The sequence below is a fragment of the Thalia democratica genome, chromosome 6 (assembly GCF_965202585.1).
Source record: "Thalia democratica chromosome 6, ktThaDemo2.hap1.1, whole genome shotgun sequence".
In the NCBI taxonomy this organism is placed as follows: domain Eukaryota; kingdom Metazoa; phylum Chordata; class Thaliacea; order Salpida; family Salpidae; genus Thalia; species Thalia democratica.
This window is the reverse complement of record NC_139170.1, coordinates 22,854,476-22,870,599: the sequence shown is the minus strand read 5'-3', so window position 1 is coordinate 22,870,599 and position 16,124 is coordinate 22,854,476. Positions and strand designations below refer to the sequence as shown.

The following is a 16,124-nucleotide window of genomic DNA, read 5'->3' as shown; positions in this document are numbered from 1 at the left end:
TCCGTTTTTAAGTATATATTTTTAGTATTTTTATAACTTTTTAAAATAAACAGTTTTTTTTTATACAAAAAACTAAGAGAGCGTTGCACTCTGAATTGTTATTAAACGACCTTCTATATTCTATAGCTAAACATCAAGTTAAATTATCATTTTAAAGAAGTTGTTTCAAAATTTTTAGGTTTAGTTAATGACAAAAAGCTCAAATATTTTAGAAACAATCAGACTTGTAATTATTTCAATGTTTCAAAACCTTAATTGTGTAAAAACAAAAAGCAATAGTAAATTCATTTAGTTAAAATCGATTTGTGTTAATTTAAAATTTACTTTTGTTAATTAAACTTGTGTTTAATTATTTGGTTAGTTTTTGTTATGTAGTTGTTTTGTTATATCTTGTACTGCTTCAATTAGATTTTTTCCTGACAAATATTGATGAACTATGTTAAAAACTTAAATTTAAGTTGTTTATTTAATTAGTAAAAACAAAAAGGTCTGAAGTTTTAGTCTAACTAAGAATTTATTTTATTTAACCTAATTTTAATTTTTTTGAGTTTCATTTCTTTATAATAGTTGCATTTTTATTTTTATCTAATGATAAAAAAAGTTTAATTTAGTACAGTTTTACCACAACTTTAGTCAAACTTCGGTTTAAAAAAAATTTTATAATTTTTTTTTCGTATCGTTTAGTTTTAAGCAATTACAAGTTTTCAAATAAAAAAAATATTTTTGATTTACTTGATGATAAAGTTTAAATGTAGTTAAAATGTCAAACGTTGTTGAAATTTCACTAGAAGTTACAGTTTTCTATATTTTGCTTGTCATCGTCTCTGATAACACCTGTAAAAAATAGAGAAGTTTAAACTTTTCCTAAAAACAAAATAAGATTTAATAAAAATGTTTGTGCATTATTTTGATTCCGATAGTAAAATAAATATTGCGTACCTTAGGCGGATGCTTACTTCTTAAAATGTGTATCTTATTGATGTCTTTACTGCATTTAATAGCATATTTTTGAATTTTAGGCTGTACACATGAATAAAATTCTAATGTTTGCTATAATACTTTAAAACGTTAATTCCGGCTTACGTCGTTTTAGTTGTATTATATCTTATTTATTTTAAGCCTTTTTATTTTTTGTTTTTGTTTTGCAAGTTATCTTTAAGTTGATTTAAATTGTTGCGGCTTAAAAAAAACCAAACAAGTAAATTTTTAAATAAATTATGATATAAAGTGAAGCTTTTATTAATTAAATTCATTCATTTTTTAATTTAATGCGTACCAAAGGCAGGTGTGCTTGTGTACCTCTTAAAGTGTATACTTTACCGATGTCTTTACTTTTTTAAAGCACATTGTAGAGATTTGGATCAATGTTGAATATGGTTTGCCTCGATTTGTAAGTAATTCAAAGTTCCTGGTTTTTTTAGGTATTTTTTTGCTTAAATTGTCAAATTCCATGTTTTTGGCAACCCTGATAAAATATCAAAATTGGTCTGACTCATCTTGAGTTTTTTCTTTTGTTCATAATATTTCTGAGTAATTCTGAGATTTTCTTAAGACCAAAAATATGCTTAGTATTCTTAAAAGTGGCAACCCTGTACTTCAGTTAAAATTTTAATTTATCAAATATTCAAAATTAGTAATTTACTAACATTCGAATTTTGCTATTTAAATATTTTAACAATTTATTATTTATACTTAAAAGTAGCTTTAAAAGGCAGAACGGTTGTAGTCGGTTTTAGGAGCGGGTATTTTACTTATTAAGTTTATTATTTTAAGAAATATTTTTTGACATTATATTTTCGGGGTTCTCCTTAATATATTCAATTTATTAATTTGCAGGGCTACGCCCTGCTAATATTTAAAATTACCATCAAAGTTATTTTTAATTTTTTATTAAGTTTTTTTTTTTTAACTTTTTTGTTAATTTTTCTTCTATCATTATTACCCCTAACCCTGGTTAGGTAGCTTTTTTTTTTGATTATTAATTTTTGTTTGTTTGTTTTTCTTGCTTTTTATAATAGTAAATTTTATTAGTTATATTTTTACTTAATTTTTACTATCACTGTTACCCCTAACCCTTACCCTTGGTAGCTTTTTTTATTTTCTTTTAGTTATTAATTTTTTAATTACTTTTCTTTTTTATTATTATTATTTTTTAAATTAGTAGCCCTGCTAATATAAAAAATTGAATATATTAGGGAAAATCTCGAAAATATGATGCTAAAAAGTACCTCTGAAAAAAATAAATTTAATTAGTAAAATACGCGCGCCTAAAACCGACTATAATCGGCAAAACTTGATCAACAAAATTAACGATTTTTAAAGGAAATTTAAACTTTTATACCATCTTTCTTCGATACCAGGGCAAAAAAAGTGAACTTCTTTCTGTTTGTTATTAATTTTGTCTATTCAACTGCTGCTATTATTGTCATTTCAATTTTTTTCGAAAATTTTTACTTTATTTTAGGTTCATTTGACTTTTATTTTTCAGTGATGACATAAAAATAAATAAAAATAAATTATTTTTGTAAATTAAGTAAGTTTGCTTTAATAAACAAAGATATATTATTACAGAAACCCTTCAAAATTTAAATAAGGAATGACATATAATAAATAGATAAATAATTTAGAATACTAAAAATATATAACAGAATGCATTTCATTTTGTTTAAATTTATTTAAGTACTTTCAAATAGGACTCGTCAGAAATTGTTTCCTACTGGATTGCAATGAATACAAATTGAAATAAAGTTATACTGCAGTTTAAAGTTTCAAGATATAAAATGACGTAATAATCAAATGTTTAAAACTAAATAAGTTCTAATGCTAAATAAGTTCTATTGTTAATAAGTATAATTTTATTTCAATTTGTATTCATTGCAATCCAGTAGGAAACAATTTCTGACGAGTCCTATTTGAAAGTACTTAAATAAATTTAAACAAAATGAAATGCATTCTGTTATATATTTTTAGTAAGTTATGCACCGGAAAAAAGCTCTTCAAATTTAGATTACATAACACAAAACTTATTTTGTAATGCTTTATATTTGCTCAACTTTAGTTTCGTTTTAACTATAACGCCAGATTTACTTTTCTGGGTAGGTGTCAAAAATGCATGAATGGACAATTTTGCACGGTGTCACTCTTGCATGAAAGGTCACTTTTGTATAGGTTGAATTTTTTTTTATTTATCTTTTTTTTATCATTCTTTTTTTTTACTATCACTGTTATCCCTAACCTTATACTTAGTCGGTTTCCTATTTTTAGATATAAATTTATGTTATTTTATTTTTATCAATTTTTTTTCTATCGCTTTCACCGCTCTTTGTCGGTTTTCTATTTTTGTTAACACTTTTTTTTTTTTTTTTTTTACTCTAGTGAAAAATCAACCCCTCGCGCAAAAGTGTCTTCGTGCCAATATTTCCCTTCGTGCAATTTTTTTTATTTTTGCATACTTGCTCGTCCCAACTTTTTTCTATATATCAAGAAAAAGGATTTTAAATATATTATCTTTTATAAAAAAAATCGTTACCTTTAACATGTCATGCTTAACAAAAACTGACTTTATCATGATTAAAGCCAGTTAGTATACTGCTCAACTGCTACTTATTTGTTTTTAGTAACTGAAACACGACAAATAGCTTACAACTTTATTAAAAAATATTGTAAATTGAACCATAAAAAAAAAGTGCTAAAAAATTAGTTTAAGGACTTGGTAAACAAAACTAGTTTAATTTCAACAAATTCTGTTCACTAGATTAGAAATATGATAAATTAGATAAAAATTTATAAATAAAATTAGGTTATTTCAAAACTGGTTAAAAAAAAGCATGTCTAAATTAGTTTTGATATTTTTCAAATAAAAATTAAATTGTTCTCGTAAATCTAGTTTGAATAAGACAGTAAATCTAGTATAAGTTTTGATACTTTTTAAATTGATACTAAACGGCCAGTATACTTAAAGATCAGTCTGAGCTGAAAAAAGGCTATAAAAGATCCGGTTATGCTATTTTTAATATAAACTATTTAAACTTTAATTTTGATTAGTTTTTAATATGTTTGGGTAAGGTCAGTTAGGGATAAGGGTATAAATAAAAAATAAATAAATCAAAAAGCTTTTAAAAATTTTGATGACTCAGCTTTATTTTTATAGCTCAGACTGATCTTTAAGTATACTTTAAGTACTAAACAGAACAGTGATAAATTTGTATGAATGTTTTATAATTAACAAAAAAAAAAATTAGTGTTTTATCAATATATACCGGCACATACAGTTCGTTGTAGAGAGCCTGTCTATTTCAGCATTTACATAGCAGTAGAATTATACTATGTACCATATATGTATATTAGTAATACAAAAAACAAACAACTAAATTTTTATTTGTTTACTGCAGTTTCACGCTTTAAACGTATCACCAGAACAATAGTAAAGTTAATGTCATAATTTTTACAGAATAACAAAAATACATGTTTTGTCGTTTTTCAGTTTTGTTTTGGTTCTGCAGAGTATTTCTGTTTTTAAATTATAGTCTTTGTTTGCGTCTTTTAGTTCCCTTACGTAGTTTGATAATTCAGTGATATGTCTTTTTAAATTATTGATAAAGCTTGCCTTATGTTAATGTATCTATTTTTGAATGTTGTGCTTGTTGAACCCACGTAAAATTTTGTTATGTCGTTTGTTTTTATTGTAGCTCGGTAAATTAGGTTGCTTGCTAAGCAGTTATTGTCTAAAGGGCATTTTTTGTTCCTGCAGTTGCAGGTTTTTTCTTGCTGTTTGAGGTTTAGGCTGTTGAATATTTATTATTGAGTTTGAGAATTTTTATATTAAAATTTTCTCTGCAGCTATTATATTTTTTTGAAACTTTTCAGTCAATCTTCACAAAAGAAAAAAAATGCAGTCTTTTATTTACAAACGGTTTATCATGTTGTTAAACTTAAATGAAATGTTTGAATTGTAAAGCTTCCCTAAATTTAGTGAATAGCAACCTTAATGATAATTAAGCAAACAATAGGTACACCTATTTGGGCATACTTTTTTTATATTCCTAGACAAGACGTTGAACTGTATCCAAATGGTTTACGACTCAATAACCGAAAAGTTTTTTCGTACACCAGTTCTTAGGGTCATTTTTTTGAGCGCTTTTTTAGTCGTTCAATAAACTTAAACTAAAATAGAATGTTGTTGGGGCAAAACTTTTTTATTGCTTTTGTTGTTTTACACATATAAATTTAAGAATGTACAAAATGTACATAAGTACAAAAATTTTTATTAATAAAAGTTAGCTTTGAATTATACAGATTTAAACTAAGTTTAGCAGTATTGAAATACAAAGAATAACAAACATACTTAAGCATACAACTCTTTATTTTTAGTTTAAACAGATCTATTTTTATGTAGCAAAAATATAACCATTACAACACTTTATCTAATTTTTTTTTCAACAGCTTCAACTTAAGAATCATACTTGTGCTGGAAATTAAAGAGTTTTTAATTAAACGTAACTACTACGTTGTATGTCTGACTTGATTTTAGTAAAATAAAATTTATTCTACTGTAGTTCAAAATAACAAGTTATTGCTCATATTCTTTTACATAAAACTACTTAATCCTTGTCTAAACACTACTGTAATGTAAAACTAAGGTATATAAATGTATGGCTTTGTTTTTTACTTAAACGATATAAATATATATGTTATACTACTAACAAAATAATTAATATTCCTATTCCTACGGAAATGACTTCTCGATCTCAGTTAACAGTCTAATTATAAAACAAGTCATAAAAAAAAATTAATACAACTAACAAATAACTTTTAGTTAAATATATAAAAAATGCGTTACTTAATTTGTGGGTAGATGAACCATCTAAAACTATTCCGTTAAGCGGGCGGTTGGTGGTATGCACAACACGTAACGAAATACTATTAACTATCGATTTAGTAGTTAGTGAAGCTTGTCTAGCCAACCTTGAGTTTTCTTACATGTAAGGAATGCGGAGGTAGACGGAGAGCAAGGATGTTGACTGAAGGGGGATAGGCGATTCAACTTGGTCTAAGTTCATTGCCTTCATTATCTTCCTGATGACATTTTAGGGTAGCCTAAGAAAAAAAAAACATATTGTAAACATTATCCAAACAGTTTACCGTGCAAATCTTAATTGCTTTGTTTGTTATGCATTGGACAATCTTTTATTTTCTTTGGTTGGACAAAAAGAATTTTAAGAGATGTTTTGAGAAAATAAGTTTTATTTTCTGTACACAAAAACAGAGAAAATGTTTTCGCTGTTTCTAAAAATGTTTATGTCAAAGAAATTATTATTTCCAGAAACTTCTTCTTTTACTGACATTTATATTTTTTTATTGATCGCTGTAAAGAAGCAACTAACTCTATTTTTAGAAAAAGAAGTAGCAAAAAATAATTTCAACATTTCTGTAATATCTAAATTAACCTAAAATATTTTCTTTGAGAATCAAACAAGGTTGGTTAGGCAAAATTCACTAGCTATTACATCGAGCTTTAATATTTTTTTGCTGCGTTGTGTTTATACCACCAATTGCCCGCTTTACGGAATGTTTAAAGTTGCTTCACCTACCCACAAATTAAGTAACGTAGTATAAGTTTTTAGTTGTCATTGAAAAATTAATACATATATTGTACATCTCAACGTTTCCTTGTCAGACGAGAGCAGCATTTAAAAAAAATAAAAAGGTTCATTTTAAAGCAACGAAAAGCCCAAAGATGAACAACGATCCATCCATGATCACCTCCTCAACAGTCCTAGTTATAATGGGAACTACATGGATAGTAGATTCAAAATTCTATTAAGAGTGAAAAACATCTACCACCTCTAAATAATATAATTGAGCCGAAAATTGTTAAACAACGAGATGTGTATAACTTCAGCAATAGTTGAAATAAAAACAGTTTTAAACTGTTGTTTATAAATTAAATTTTATAGAATGAAGCACTAATGAAATCTTTTTAATTTTTATAAATTAAAAGGACATACTTTTTGAAGAGCTTTACAACAGCTGTGATTCCTCTTTTATCAGTTGTTTTGTCAAAAAATTTAATAAACGAGTCATTGTTTGTTTTTGTACTGTATATGCAGTCTTAATTAATGATAATTACTTTAGTTTTAAGTTTAATTTATATTAAAACACTCTGTCATCGTTTCAAAACTGTAAAAGTAACATAACTTAAGTTTGAGAAGGTTAACATTATAATAAAAATATTAATGATAAAAAGTATTTAACTCAAAACTGATTGAAAATAATTCTTTTAATTTTTTAAAACGGAAAATATATTCAATTTTTCTAACTTATATAAAATCTTGCTTTCAGCTGTTTGAAATTAAAATTTTGGTATTAATATTTTATAATTGCTTTTTTTAGCCAAAGTGATCTATAAAGAAATCTTTAAACTTTGTTAGAAAATTATTTTTTATTCGTTCAAGAAAATTCGTTTAAGGTAACAAAAATATGTTTATAAAACTTGTTTTACAACATACTATAAACAGTCAACAGGTATTAGCGGTATATAAAACATATGCGCTAATAAAACTTTTATCACTAAAAACTCTCAACTGATCTTTAAATCATTAGAAACAGTACTATGTTTTATTAATCTCGCTTTCTTTGTACTCGGGTTTAAATTTAAAAAAACGTTGATTCTACTAAATTTTAAATAACCTTTTTTTGTCGTTTAAAAAGTTTATGTATCGAATTATCTTTATATAAAACCTTTATTACATGCATTTTAAAGTCTTTTACAACATTTACTTGTTAATCTATTAAAAAAAAAAACTTTTTTAGAGTATTTAAAGTATCAAAACTATTTATAACATATACAGTTTTCATTACTTTAAATCTAAAATATAATGCCATATAAAAGGTTTTTTGTACAATACTTTTTTAATTTCAAGACAAATTTAGTATACAGTATGGCATTATTTAGGTTAAAGTAGTGATCTGCTAGACCCGGTTTTTTTTGAATTATTTTGATCCGGTCGAACCTCGAATTTAAAAAAAATACCCGACAGTTTTTTCGATTAGAAAAAAAAAAAGTTTTTTTTGCAAACAAAACATTCAAAAGTATAATAAACTAGTAAATTTACCACATAAAACTATGATTAATTCGAAAATTTAGAAGTTTTTGTAGTAAAACAGATCCTAATTAAAAAACTAATCGTGCTTTACAGATCACTGGTTAGAAGTAAATAAAAAACTTAGTTTTTATATATGTTTTATTAAAAAAATTATAATTGAAAGTTATTTTTCTTAATCATTTATTTCTAGCATTTTACTCAAAAGATTAACATTAATATTTCAAAACTAGTACCCGAAAATTTCTACTTAATCTTTACAATAGTAGGAAAACTAAAACATTATAATACATAGTAGTCTATAAAACTTTTATTTTACTTTTTATGTCACTTTTATAAAACCAAACTAGTTTGTTTTGAAAAAATCAAAATTTTAGCGCTATAGTTTATTTCCAAAAAAATATAAGGTTAACAACTGGTATTGGTTTGTATAATGGTTGTTTTTTTACTTTAAAAAAAGTGAAGCTTGTATGTACAGATTAGTTAAAATGTGACCAATATAATAAGAAAAAGCTTTTCTTTCACCATAGTCAGTTTACTTAACTGAACAATTCTTAATGAAACTTCGTTTAGTTTTTTTCGTGAGCCTGCAAAATTTTCTTTATTAGCAAGAAATAGAAATACTTCAAAATAATTTTATAACATTAGCACAAAACTAATAGATTTTACATATATGTTGTAGTCTTACTATCTAAAACTAAAAAAAATAGAGTTGATAAACTTTTAAATAATTTTTGTTATGATTTATAGAAATACTAGTATAATGAATGTAACAACTTTGGTACATTTTTATACAAATCGTTAATGATTTTTGTAAGCACCTTTTTGTAAGCCTCTTCGTAGTCTTCAACAACAGAACGAAGTGACTTCTGAATTCCTGATTGGTTAAGTCCCGGAGAAACTCCTTGCAATCTGAACTCTTCTCCTTCAAGCAACTTATGATAAGTGCTAATCTCAAAATCAAGACCTAAAAAATTTCGCAAAAATTTGTTAAAAGTTTAAAAAACTAAAGTGTAACGAGCTGTAATATTTCGTTTTGTTTATGTGAACTTAGTTCAACAAAATAAATCATGAAAAAAAAATTTCAAGTGTATAAATCACGTGATTTCTCAAATAACATAATTAGAAAAATTATAATTTAAACTACAGAGTTGTATTAGTTCATTAGCTATCTTTTAAAAGTAATCTTAACTATTATATTTACTTCATGCTATTGTTTATTAGGCGATAGTAATTTATTTTATGAGATATTTCAAAGCCTTTAAAAAACTAAAATACTTCAACAACCATGTTTTATAAATATTTTTTTAAAGATATCCAACACAACTTTTACATCTCAGCAAAAAATTAGTCTTACTAATACTAAATAAATTTTAATTCTCTTATAGTTTTTACAAATTTTTATTATTAAAAGTTCAAAAACTTCTTTTATTTAAGCTAATCAAAGTTTAATTGCATACTTAGCTTGACAGAAAGAAGGTCTTGGTACTCTCGAAGTCTCTCCGACATCTCTGCCTTAATCTTTTCTAACTGAGCTTGCAATTCAACAATTTGTTCCTGATATTCACTAATATCTCTAGCAAATCTTTCTTCGACATCATTAAGTTGACGCTCAAGATAATCTTTCTGTGTTTGCGTTTTAAAAGAAATGTAAATTAAAAAAAATGTTTTGAAATAAAAAACAACAGCTTTAGATATTATCTAACATCTGATAAAATAGTTTGAAAATTTTTTGATGATTGTTAATTATATTAAATTTAAAGAAAAATATTTTATACAAACGTTTGATCGAAGGGACTCGATTTGGGCATTGTGCGAAGAAACCTTATTTCGCAGCTCAGTGAGCTCACTTGAAGACTCTTTCAAACGGTTTGCATCAGAGGAAACCTTATTGGTCAGATCATTCAGCTGAAAAAAATTAATACTTGTAAGTGTTTTTAACGTTTATGTAAAAACACAGAAATAAGTATTACATCATGTTTAAGCTACAATTGTTTACTATAGTTTATTTTTTAAAACAAACTGTTGTCAAATTTACTATTTATTAAAGATTTAAAATTAATCTTTACTTTTTTTGATAACTAAATAAAGGAGAAAACAGATTGTAAATTTAACTAATTACTATATAAATTTGTTACTTTTGAATATTTCTAAAACTAAATATAGATTATATTAAAAAGAAACTTAGTTAAAAACCCATTAATATATTTTAAGAAATTTTTTATACTATAACTATACGCAATAATTTTGCATGAAAACCTTGTTATTGTACCACTCTTCAGATTCTTCTCTTGTTTTCTTAGCAGCTAAGTCATACTGTCCACGTATATCACGTAGAAGATCAGATAAGTCTGGACCATGACTGTCCACATGAACTCGGACATGATCTGTCACTAACTGTGATTTCAACTCGGCAACAATCTGTTGTCAATATACATTGAGAATGTTTTAAATCTTAAAAACAGAGATTAGTGAATTTAAACAAACTTCAGAATGAGCCTTGTTTTCAAACTCGAGTTCATCTCTCAAAGTCATCAACTTACACTCAAGGTCAACTCGAGTAGCAGTGCATTCATCAACATTTGATCTCAAGCTTTCTAACTTACTCTCAGCTTCAACACGCTCTTTTACAGCTGTATTATAGCTGTAATTTAAGTTTTCGTTGATCTAATAATCCTTAACATGACATATAGTAAAGCTTTAAAAACGGAGTGACATAACTTTTTCTAAGATGTGCATATTTGATATTTTTCTATATTCAATGCTTTACAATTTTTTTTTAGAATAGTTAAATTATTAATCTCAAGCTGTAAATGGTATTAAAATATAAAGAGCTCTTTTACTATAATCTATGTTTAATTTAAAAATCTCAGTTAGTTTTAACTGCTTATTAGCAAAGACTGCATAAATTTATCCGTTCTAAAAATCTACTCATAAAACGTACAAGTTTACTTATTAGTCTGAACATAAACATGAAAAAAACAGTTTGCAAATATTATAAGTTAAAGTAGAAAATTCTATATATATTAGTTTTTTTTACCAAACTTTTAGTATAAAAAATAATTACTTGTTTGTATTTTAATTTAAAAGTATAAAATAAACTGTATCAAAACAACAATAATCCTAAAGAATGACTTGCTGATTTTTATTTTAAAAAATATAAAACTTAAGTTTTAAAACTTTTAGATATATTAACAGCTCTTTTAATCGAAGTTTTCATGGTTTTTAAAGAAATTTTAGTTTAGTTGTACGAATAAGTATAAACCACAAATTTTATGCTCAAGGCAAAGTAAACACGCTATATAGATTTCAAAATAGTAATTCGAGTAAGGTTTTCAAACTATTGCTTAAAAGTTTTCAAATTATTTAAACTTTCAACTGAGTTAAAAATTTAACTTTAAAAGCAACGTAAATAACAAACTTATTATAAATTACATAAAAAAATGCTGTTAATGACAAACCATAGAGCCAAATACTTATAAATATTTTTAATATTGCAACAAAGTCATAGGTACTTAAAAATAACCAATTAATAAATGGAAAGTTAAAAAAATGTTTTGCTTAATAAGTTTTTTAAAAGAAATTGATAAATTATTTTGTGAAGTTACACTTCAAAAACTACAAATGAATTCTGCAATACTTTCATTTGATTACTTCTACGACTATTTTTGATTATAATTAATAATCATTTTCTAGTAGAGATTAGTGTTAATATTGAAAATTAAATATTGAAAAAAAAAAGTTTAAGTGGTTAAAAAGTTTTTTAAGTTTAATTGCTTATCTGTAAAAAGGTAGTATTGTTCTGTTTATAATAATTTAAGCCTGTAGTTTGTTTGTTACTGTGGAAAATACATGCTAAAATTAATACAAACAGAACAATACTACCTTTTTACAGATAAGCAATTAAACTAATAAAACTTTTTTATATATTTGATTTTTTGTACCTTATTTTTGTCAAAAACAATTTGAGTTCTCCCTTTTTTATTTAAACCTTACTTAAAAGGTTTCAATTAGTACGTGCAAAAGTTATTTTATCTCAACAAAACTAATACAAATGTTATAAAATGTTTTTTTTTACTAAAAAATCTTAAAACTAAAAATGAATGTTACGTCACTATGTTATATGTTCTGACTTTTTGTACTAACTTAAAAAAGCTCTGTTGTAAACACTAATCTCTACTAGAAAATGATTATTAATAATAATCGAAAGTAGTCGTAGAAGTAAGAAAATAAAAGTATTGCAGATATATTTGTAATTTTTGAAGTGTAACTTCACAAAATAATTTAATACGACGAAGTAAAAAGAAATCCAATACAGAAAGATTGTGCAAAAAGGAATAGATTTTTAGGTAATTTTCACATTATTTTAGTGATAAAACTTTTTATTTTTACTACGCCTAACTAAATAATCAATATTAAACTTTTAGAAGCAGAATATTATTAAAACTACGTTATATGTGCGAGTACTTTTATAGGTAGTTAAGGTATAAACAATTTTCTCTATTCGTCTTTAATTACTCAACGATAAGTTATAATTTAAAAGTTAAAAAAAAACCCACTCTTCTTTTAATTTTTTCACATCTTTTCGCATACCAGCAGTTTCGTGTTCAACCAAAACCTTTTCGGTTTTCAAATTATCAAGAACTTGTTTTAATCTTCTCACTTCATTAGCATACAAGTCATCTAACTTGCTTACATGCCTCGTTGACTGCTGACGAAGTTGAGCATGCAAAAGCTTATTCTGCTGCTCCAAAAATCTCACACGCTCGATGTAAGACGCGAACCGATTGTTTAACCCCTTTTTACAACAGTACATAGTTAGTATGAGTTTTTATTCTACTTAAAATTAGGCATATTTAGAACATTGATTTGTTTGCTTAAGCTAAATAAGCTTTAGAATTTTTTTAAATTACTTTTAAGGACACTTTTAATTTTGTTTTTAATATGTACTTATAAAAATACCAAAGCTTGAAACTAAAAAAACTAGTTAATTTCATAAAATGCTTTGTATTATGCTCAAATATTTTTAAATGTTAGTTGTGCGTCATATTACGTTTAATGCAACTAATTTAAGTCTTTACAAACTTAAGGTTACGACGACCAACTTTTGAAAAGTAACTTTATTTTTGATAATTTGTTATGTTTCTTATCACAGTTTCAAGTTTTAAACTTTTATATCTTTATAAACCTTTAGTTCTTCTTTTTCTCCACTTCTCATGCTTCTAAATTTTTGTCCTTGTTCTCCAGAAAGTTCTTCCATATCTTTTTCACTAACATACACTCCACCTGCACTTGCATAACCGTTGTCCATCGTTGAATAGATCGAAGTCTAAAGAGTTGTTAAAAATTCAATCAAAAAAGTTTAAAGTAAAAAAAAGTTTTGTAAAACTCAAAAGTTAATTAGTAGATGACAAGAAATAAAAACTAACTTTAGTATATGAGTGATAATCATATTTCTTAGTTTTATTTACTTTATTTTTAATAAAATTTGTTTAAATTTTATTATATATATATATGTATATATATATATATAATAAGGTTAATGTTTAAACTTGAACACCTTATACTGAGCCCACTTGAAGGGCTTTTAAATAATTTATTGAAATGACGATTTTAAAAATGCTGGAACATATGTTTCATAAAGACAAAAAAGATTGTCTCTAATCTTCAGCCAGTTCAAATTTAAAACAAAAAGCACTTTGGTAAACAAAGATGCAAAAGTTTACAAAAAAACAAAAACAATATGACGTGTTAATTGAATATTGTACATTACAAATATTCAGTACAAAAATCGATCTACCATCTATATATATATATTTGAAATAAAAAACAAAACGTTCATACAAAATTTAAACGTTTAAATATTATATTTATACATTTTATGAAACTCCAAACACTTTTTTAAATGTAAACAGCTGTTTTTAGTCTAAAGAAAGTTAACAGCTTTAACGTTGTCGGATTAACTTAATAGATTTACGCTTCTACTAAACTATTAAAACATACTATCTTTCACAGATACAGTATCTGATTTAAATTTTGTATCATAGATAAAACTCCAAAACTCACAAGATTGAACATACTAACACTAACTTGCTGCATTTTATTTAGAACAAGTGATACAAGTTTTTCATGGAAGTAATACAAAACAAAAATGAATTGAAAGACTCCCTTGATCAATAATTGAAAAGTATGGCCTAAAGCAATTGTTAAAATTCCGTACATATCAAGTTATCCCTTTCATATTTGAGATGACCACACGATTAAGATATTATAGATTTTGCCTCCTACTTAAAATAACAAATCGATACATGAAAAATACTTTAAAACTTATTTACTTACTCTTCCGGCCAATGGAAACTCATTAGCATCAAACAAAGACGAGAAAGACCTGGTCATCGATTGGGCCATACCACCAAGTCTTGATGTAGACTCCATACGAAATGATGAAGAATAACTTGAAGAAGTTTTTTTTTGACTCATTTCCAAACTAGTTTTGAAAGTCTAGTACAATTTTATTAATTATTGATATTTAAGAAATTGTAAATTAATATACTTAAGTTAGTATATAGCATTTTTCTAACTATTTAACTGTTTAAGGAAACTTATGACACATTACAAACATTTTGTGGAAATATTTAACATTAAAAATTTAATTTTAAAAGTTATTATTTAGAAAAATATTAAGTAAACTTCAACTTGACATTTATAAACAGACATTTATATAAATTTGTTGATAAAGGCGTATTAAGTAAAAAAGTGCAGAAAAAAGCCAATAACAAAAAGATATGAGATAGCCAACGCGTAAACTTCCTATTGGCTGCCTAAGGCCATCTTCTTTATGTTTCAATAACGTCATACAAGTTCAATACCATTTTTGTTCATGGTTTTTAACTTGTATGTTTAAAACTATTTTACTTACAGATAAGCATTTCTTACTTTGTTTTTTTTTTGTTAAAAAAAACATAAATAGCTATTAAATGAATTTCTATACAAAATTTGTAAAAGCTGCACTTTTTGTATTATAAGTTATGTTGTTATCAAGGATGCTACTTAAAAATATAAAACTATACTATATACGTTTTAAGCTCTTACTGATTTAAAAACTAATAACTTTTTTAACATTCACTAATCAACATTTATCGCTAAGTTTAACTTTAGGCATAGTAAAAATATATGGAATTGTTTTTATGATACATTTTTAATTTAGAATGGTATAGTTTTTATCTTCCTAAGGGTAACAAATCTATAAGTTAGCGTACACCTAGTTTGAAGATTAACAAATATTAAGCGATAATATCAAAATTTCATAATCTAATGGCTTAAATTTCTTTACTTCAAAAATAATTAAAATAAATTTTTAAACTTATAACAAATTCAATACTAAACCTACACAAAACTGAAAGTTTTTAAATCAGTTTAAGTTTTAATAGAAAATGTCAATTTAAACTTGAAAAAAAAAAAACACTTTAACTGTTTAAAGCAATTGTTCTCAAATTGTACGCAGTAGGTTTCGAACATTTATTTTACAGTTTACATAAGTTTTAAAAGTAGTTAAAATACTTGATTAGTAATTTACTTTACGTAGTACTCAATCCTATTTATTTTTAAAAACTAATTTTCACAACTTTTTAAATTTCATAGCCTTTAGCAAGTTTTTGAATCATTTATTTAAACATACTGTAAGAACTGTTTTTTTCAGCTTTAGAAAAGTTTGAGATCAACTGATATAAAGTTGTTTTAAATCAGTAATCAGAATTTCGTTTAACCCTCTTTAAAACATTTTATAAGTATAATTTTTATAATTAAATTAGGGTTAAAAACAATTAATATTAAATTGAAAATTAAGTAGTTTTTATCATTGGCGTTTACAATTTATTTGAAAAAATATTATTACGTGACATACTAGTTATTAGTTTAATAACCTTTTTCCAAAATTTAGTTATAGGAAAAATATTTTGCTCTTTCTCTTTATTTTAAACACAGCTTTGCTATAATAGAAGCAAAGTATAAAATTCTTAAACT

General features: G+C 25.0%; 1 protein-coding gene across 2 annotated transcripts; it reads right to left on the bottom strand.

Annotated features, from left to right (window-relative positions):
- Positions 1–8,313: 8,313 nt before the first annotated feature.
- LOC145837841 (glial fibrillary acidic protein-like) lies at positions 8,314–14,622 on the bottom strand. 2 transcript variants are annotated; one of them, XM_082945298.1, is made up of 9 exons: positions 14,169–14,282; positions 13,291–13,431; positions 12,662–12,900; positions 10,590–10,746; positions 10,362–10,523; positions 9,885–10,010; positions 9,563–9,728; positions 8,924–9,069; positions 8,314–8,689 (listed from the first exon to the last, which is right to left on the bottom strand). In XM_082945298.1, exons 1-9 carry the CDS (start codon positions 14,199–14,201, stop codon positions 8,672–8,674), a joined length of 1,188 nt encoding a protein of 395 aa, XP_082801424.1. In that variant the 5' UTR covers positions 14,202–14,282; the 3' UTR covers positions 8,314–8,671. The 2 variants fall into 2 exon arrangements, with proteins under 2 accessions (XP_082801424.1, XP_082801423.1); XM_082945297.1 differs by lacking the exon at positions 14,169–14,282 and adding an exon at positions 14,442–14,622 and having other exon boundaries at positions 8,315–8,689.
- Positions 14,623–16,124: the final 1,502 nt, after the last annotated feature.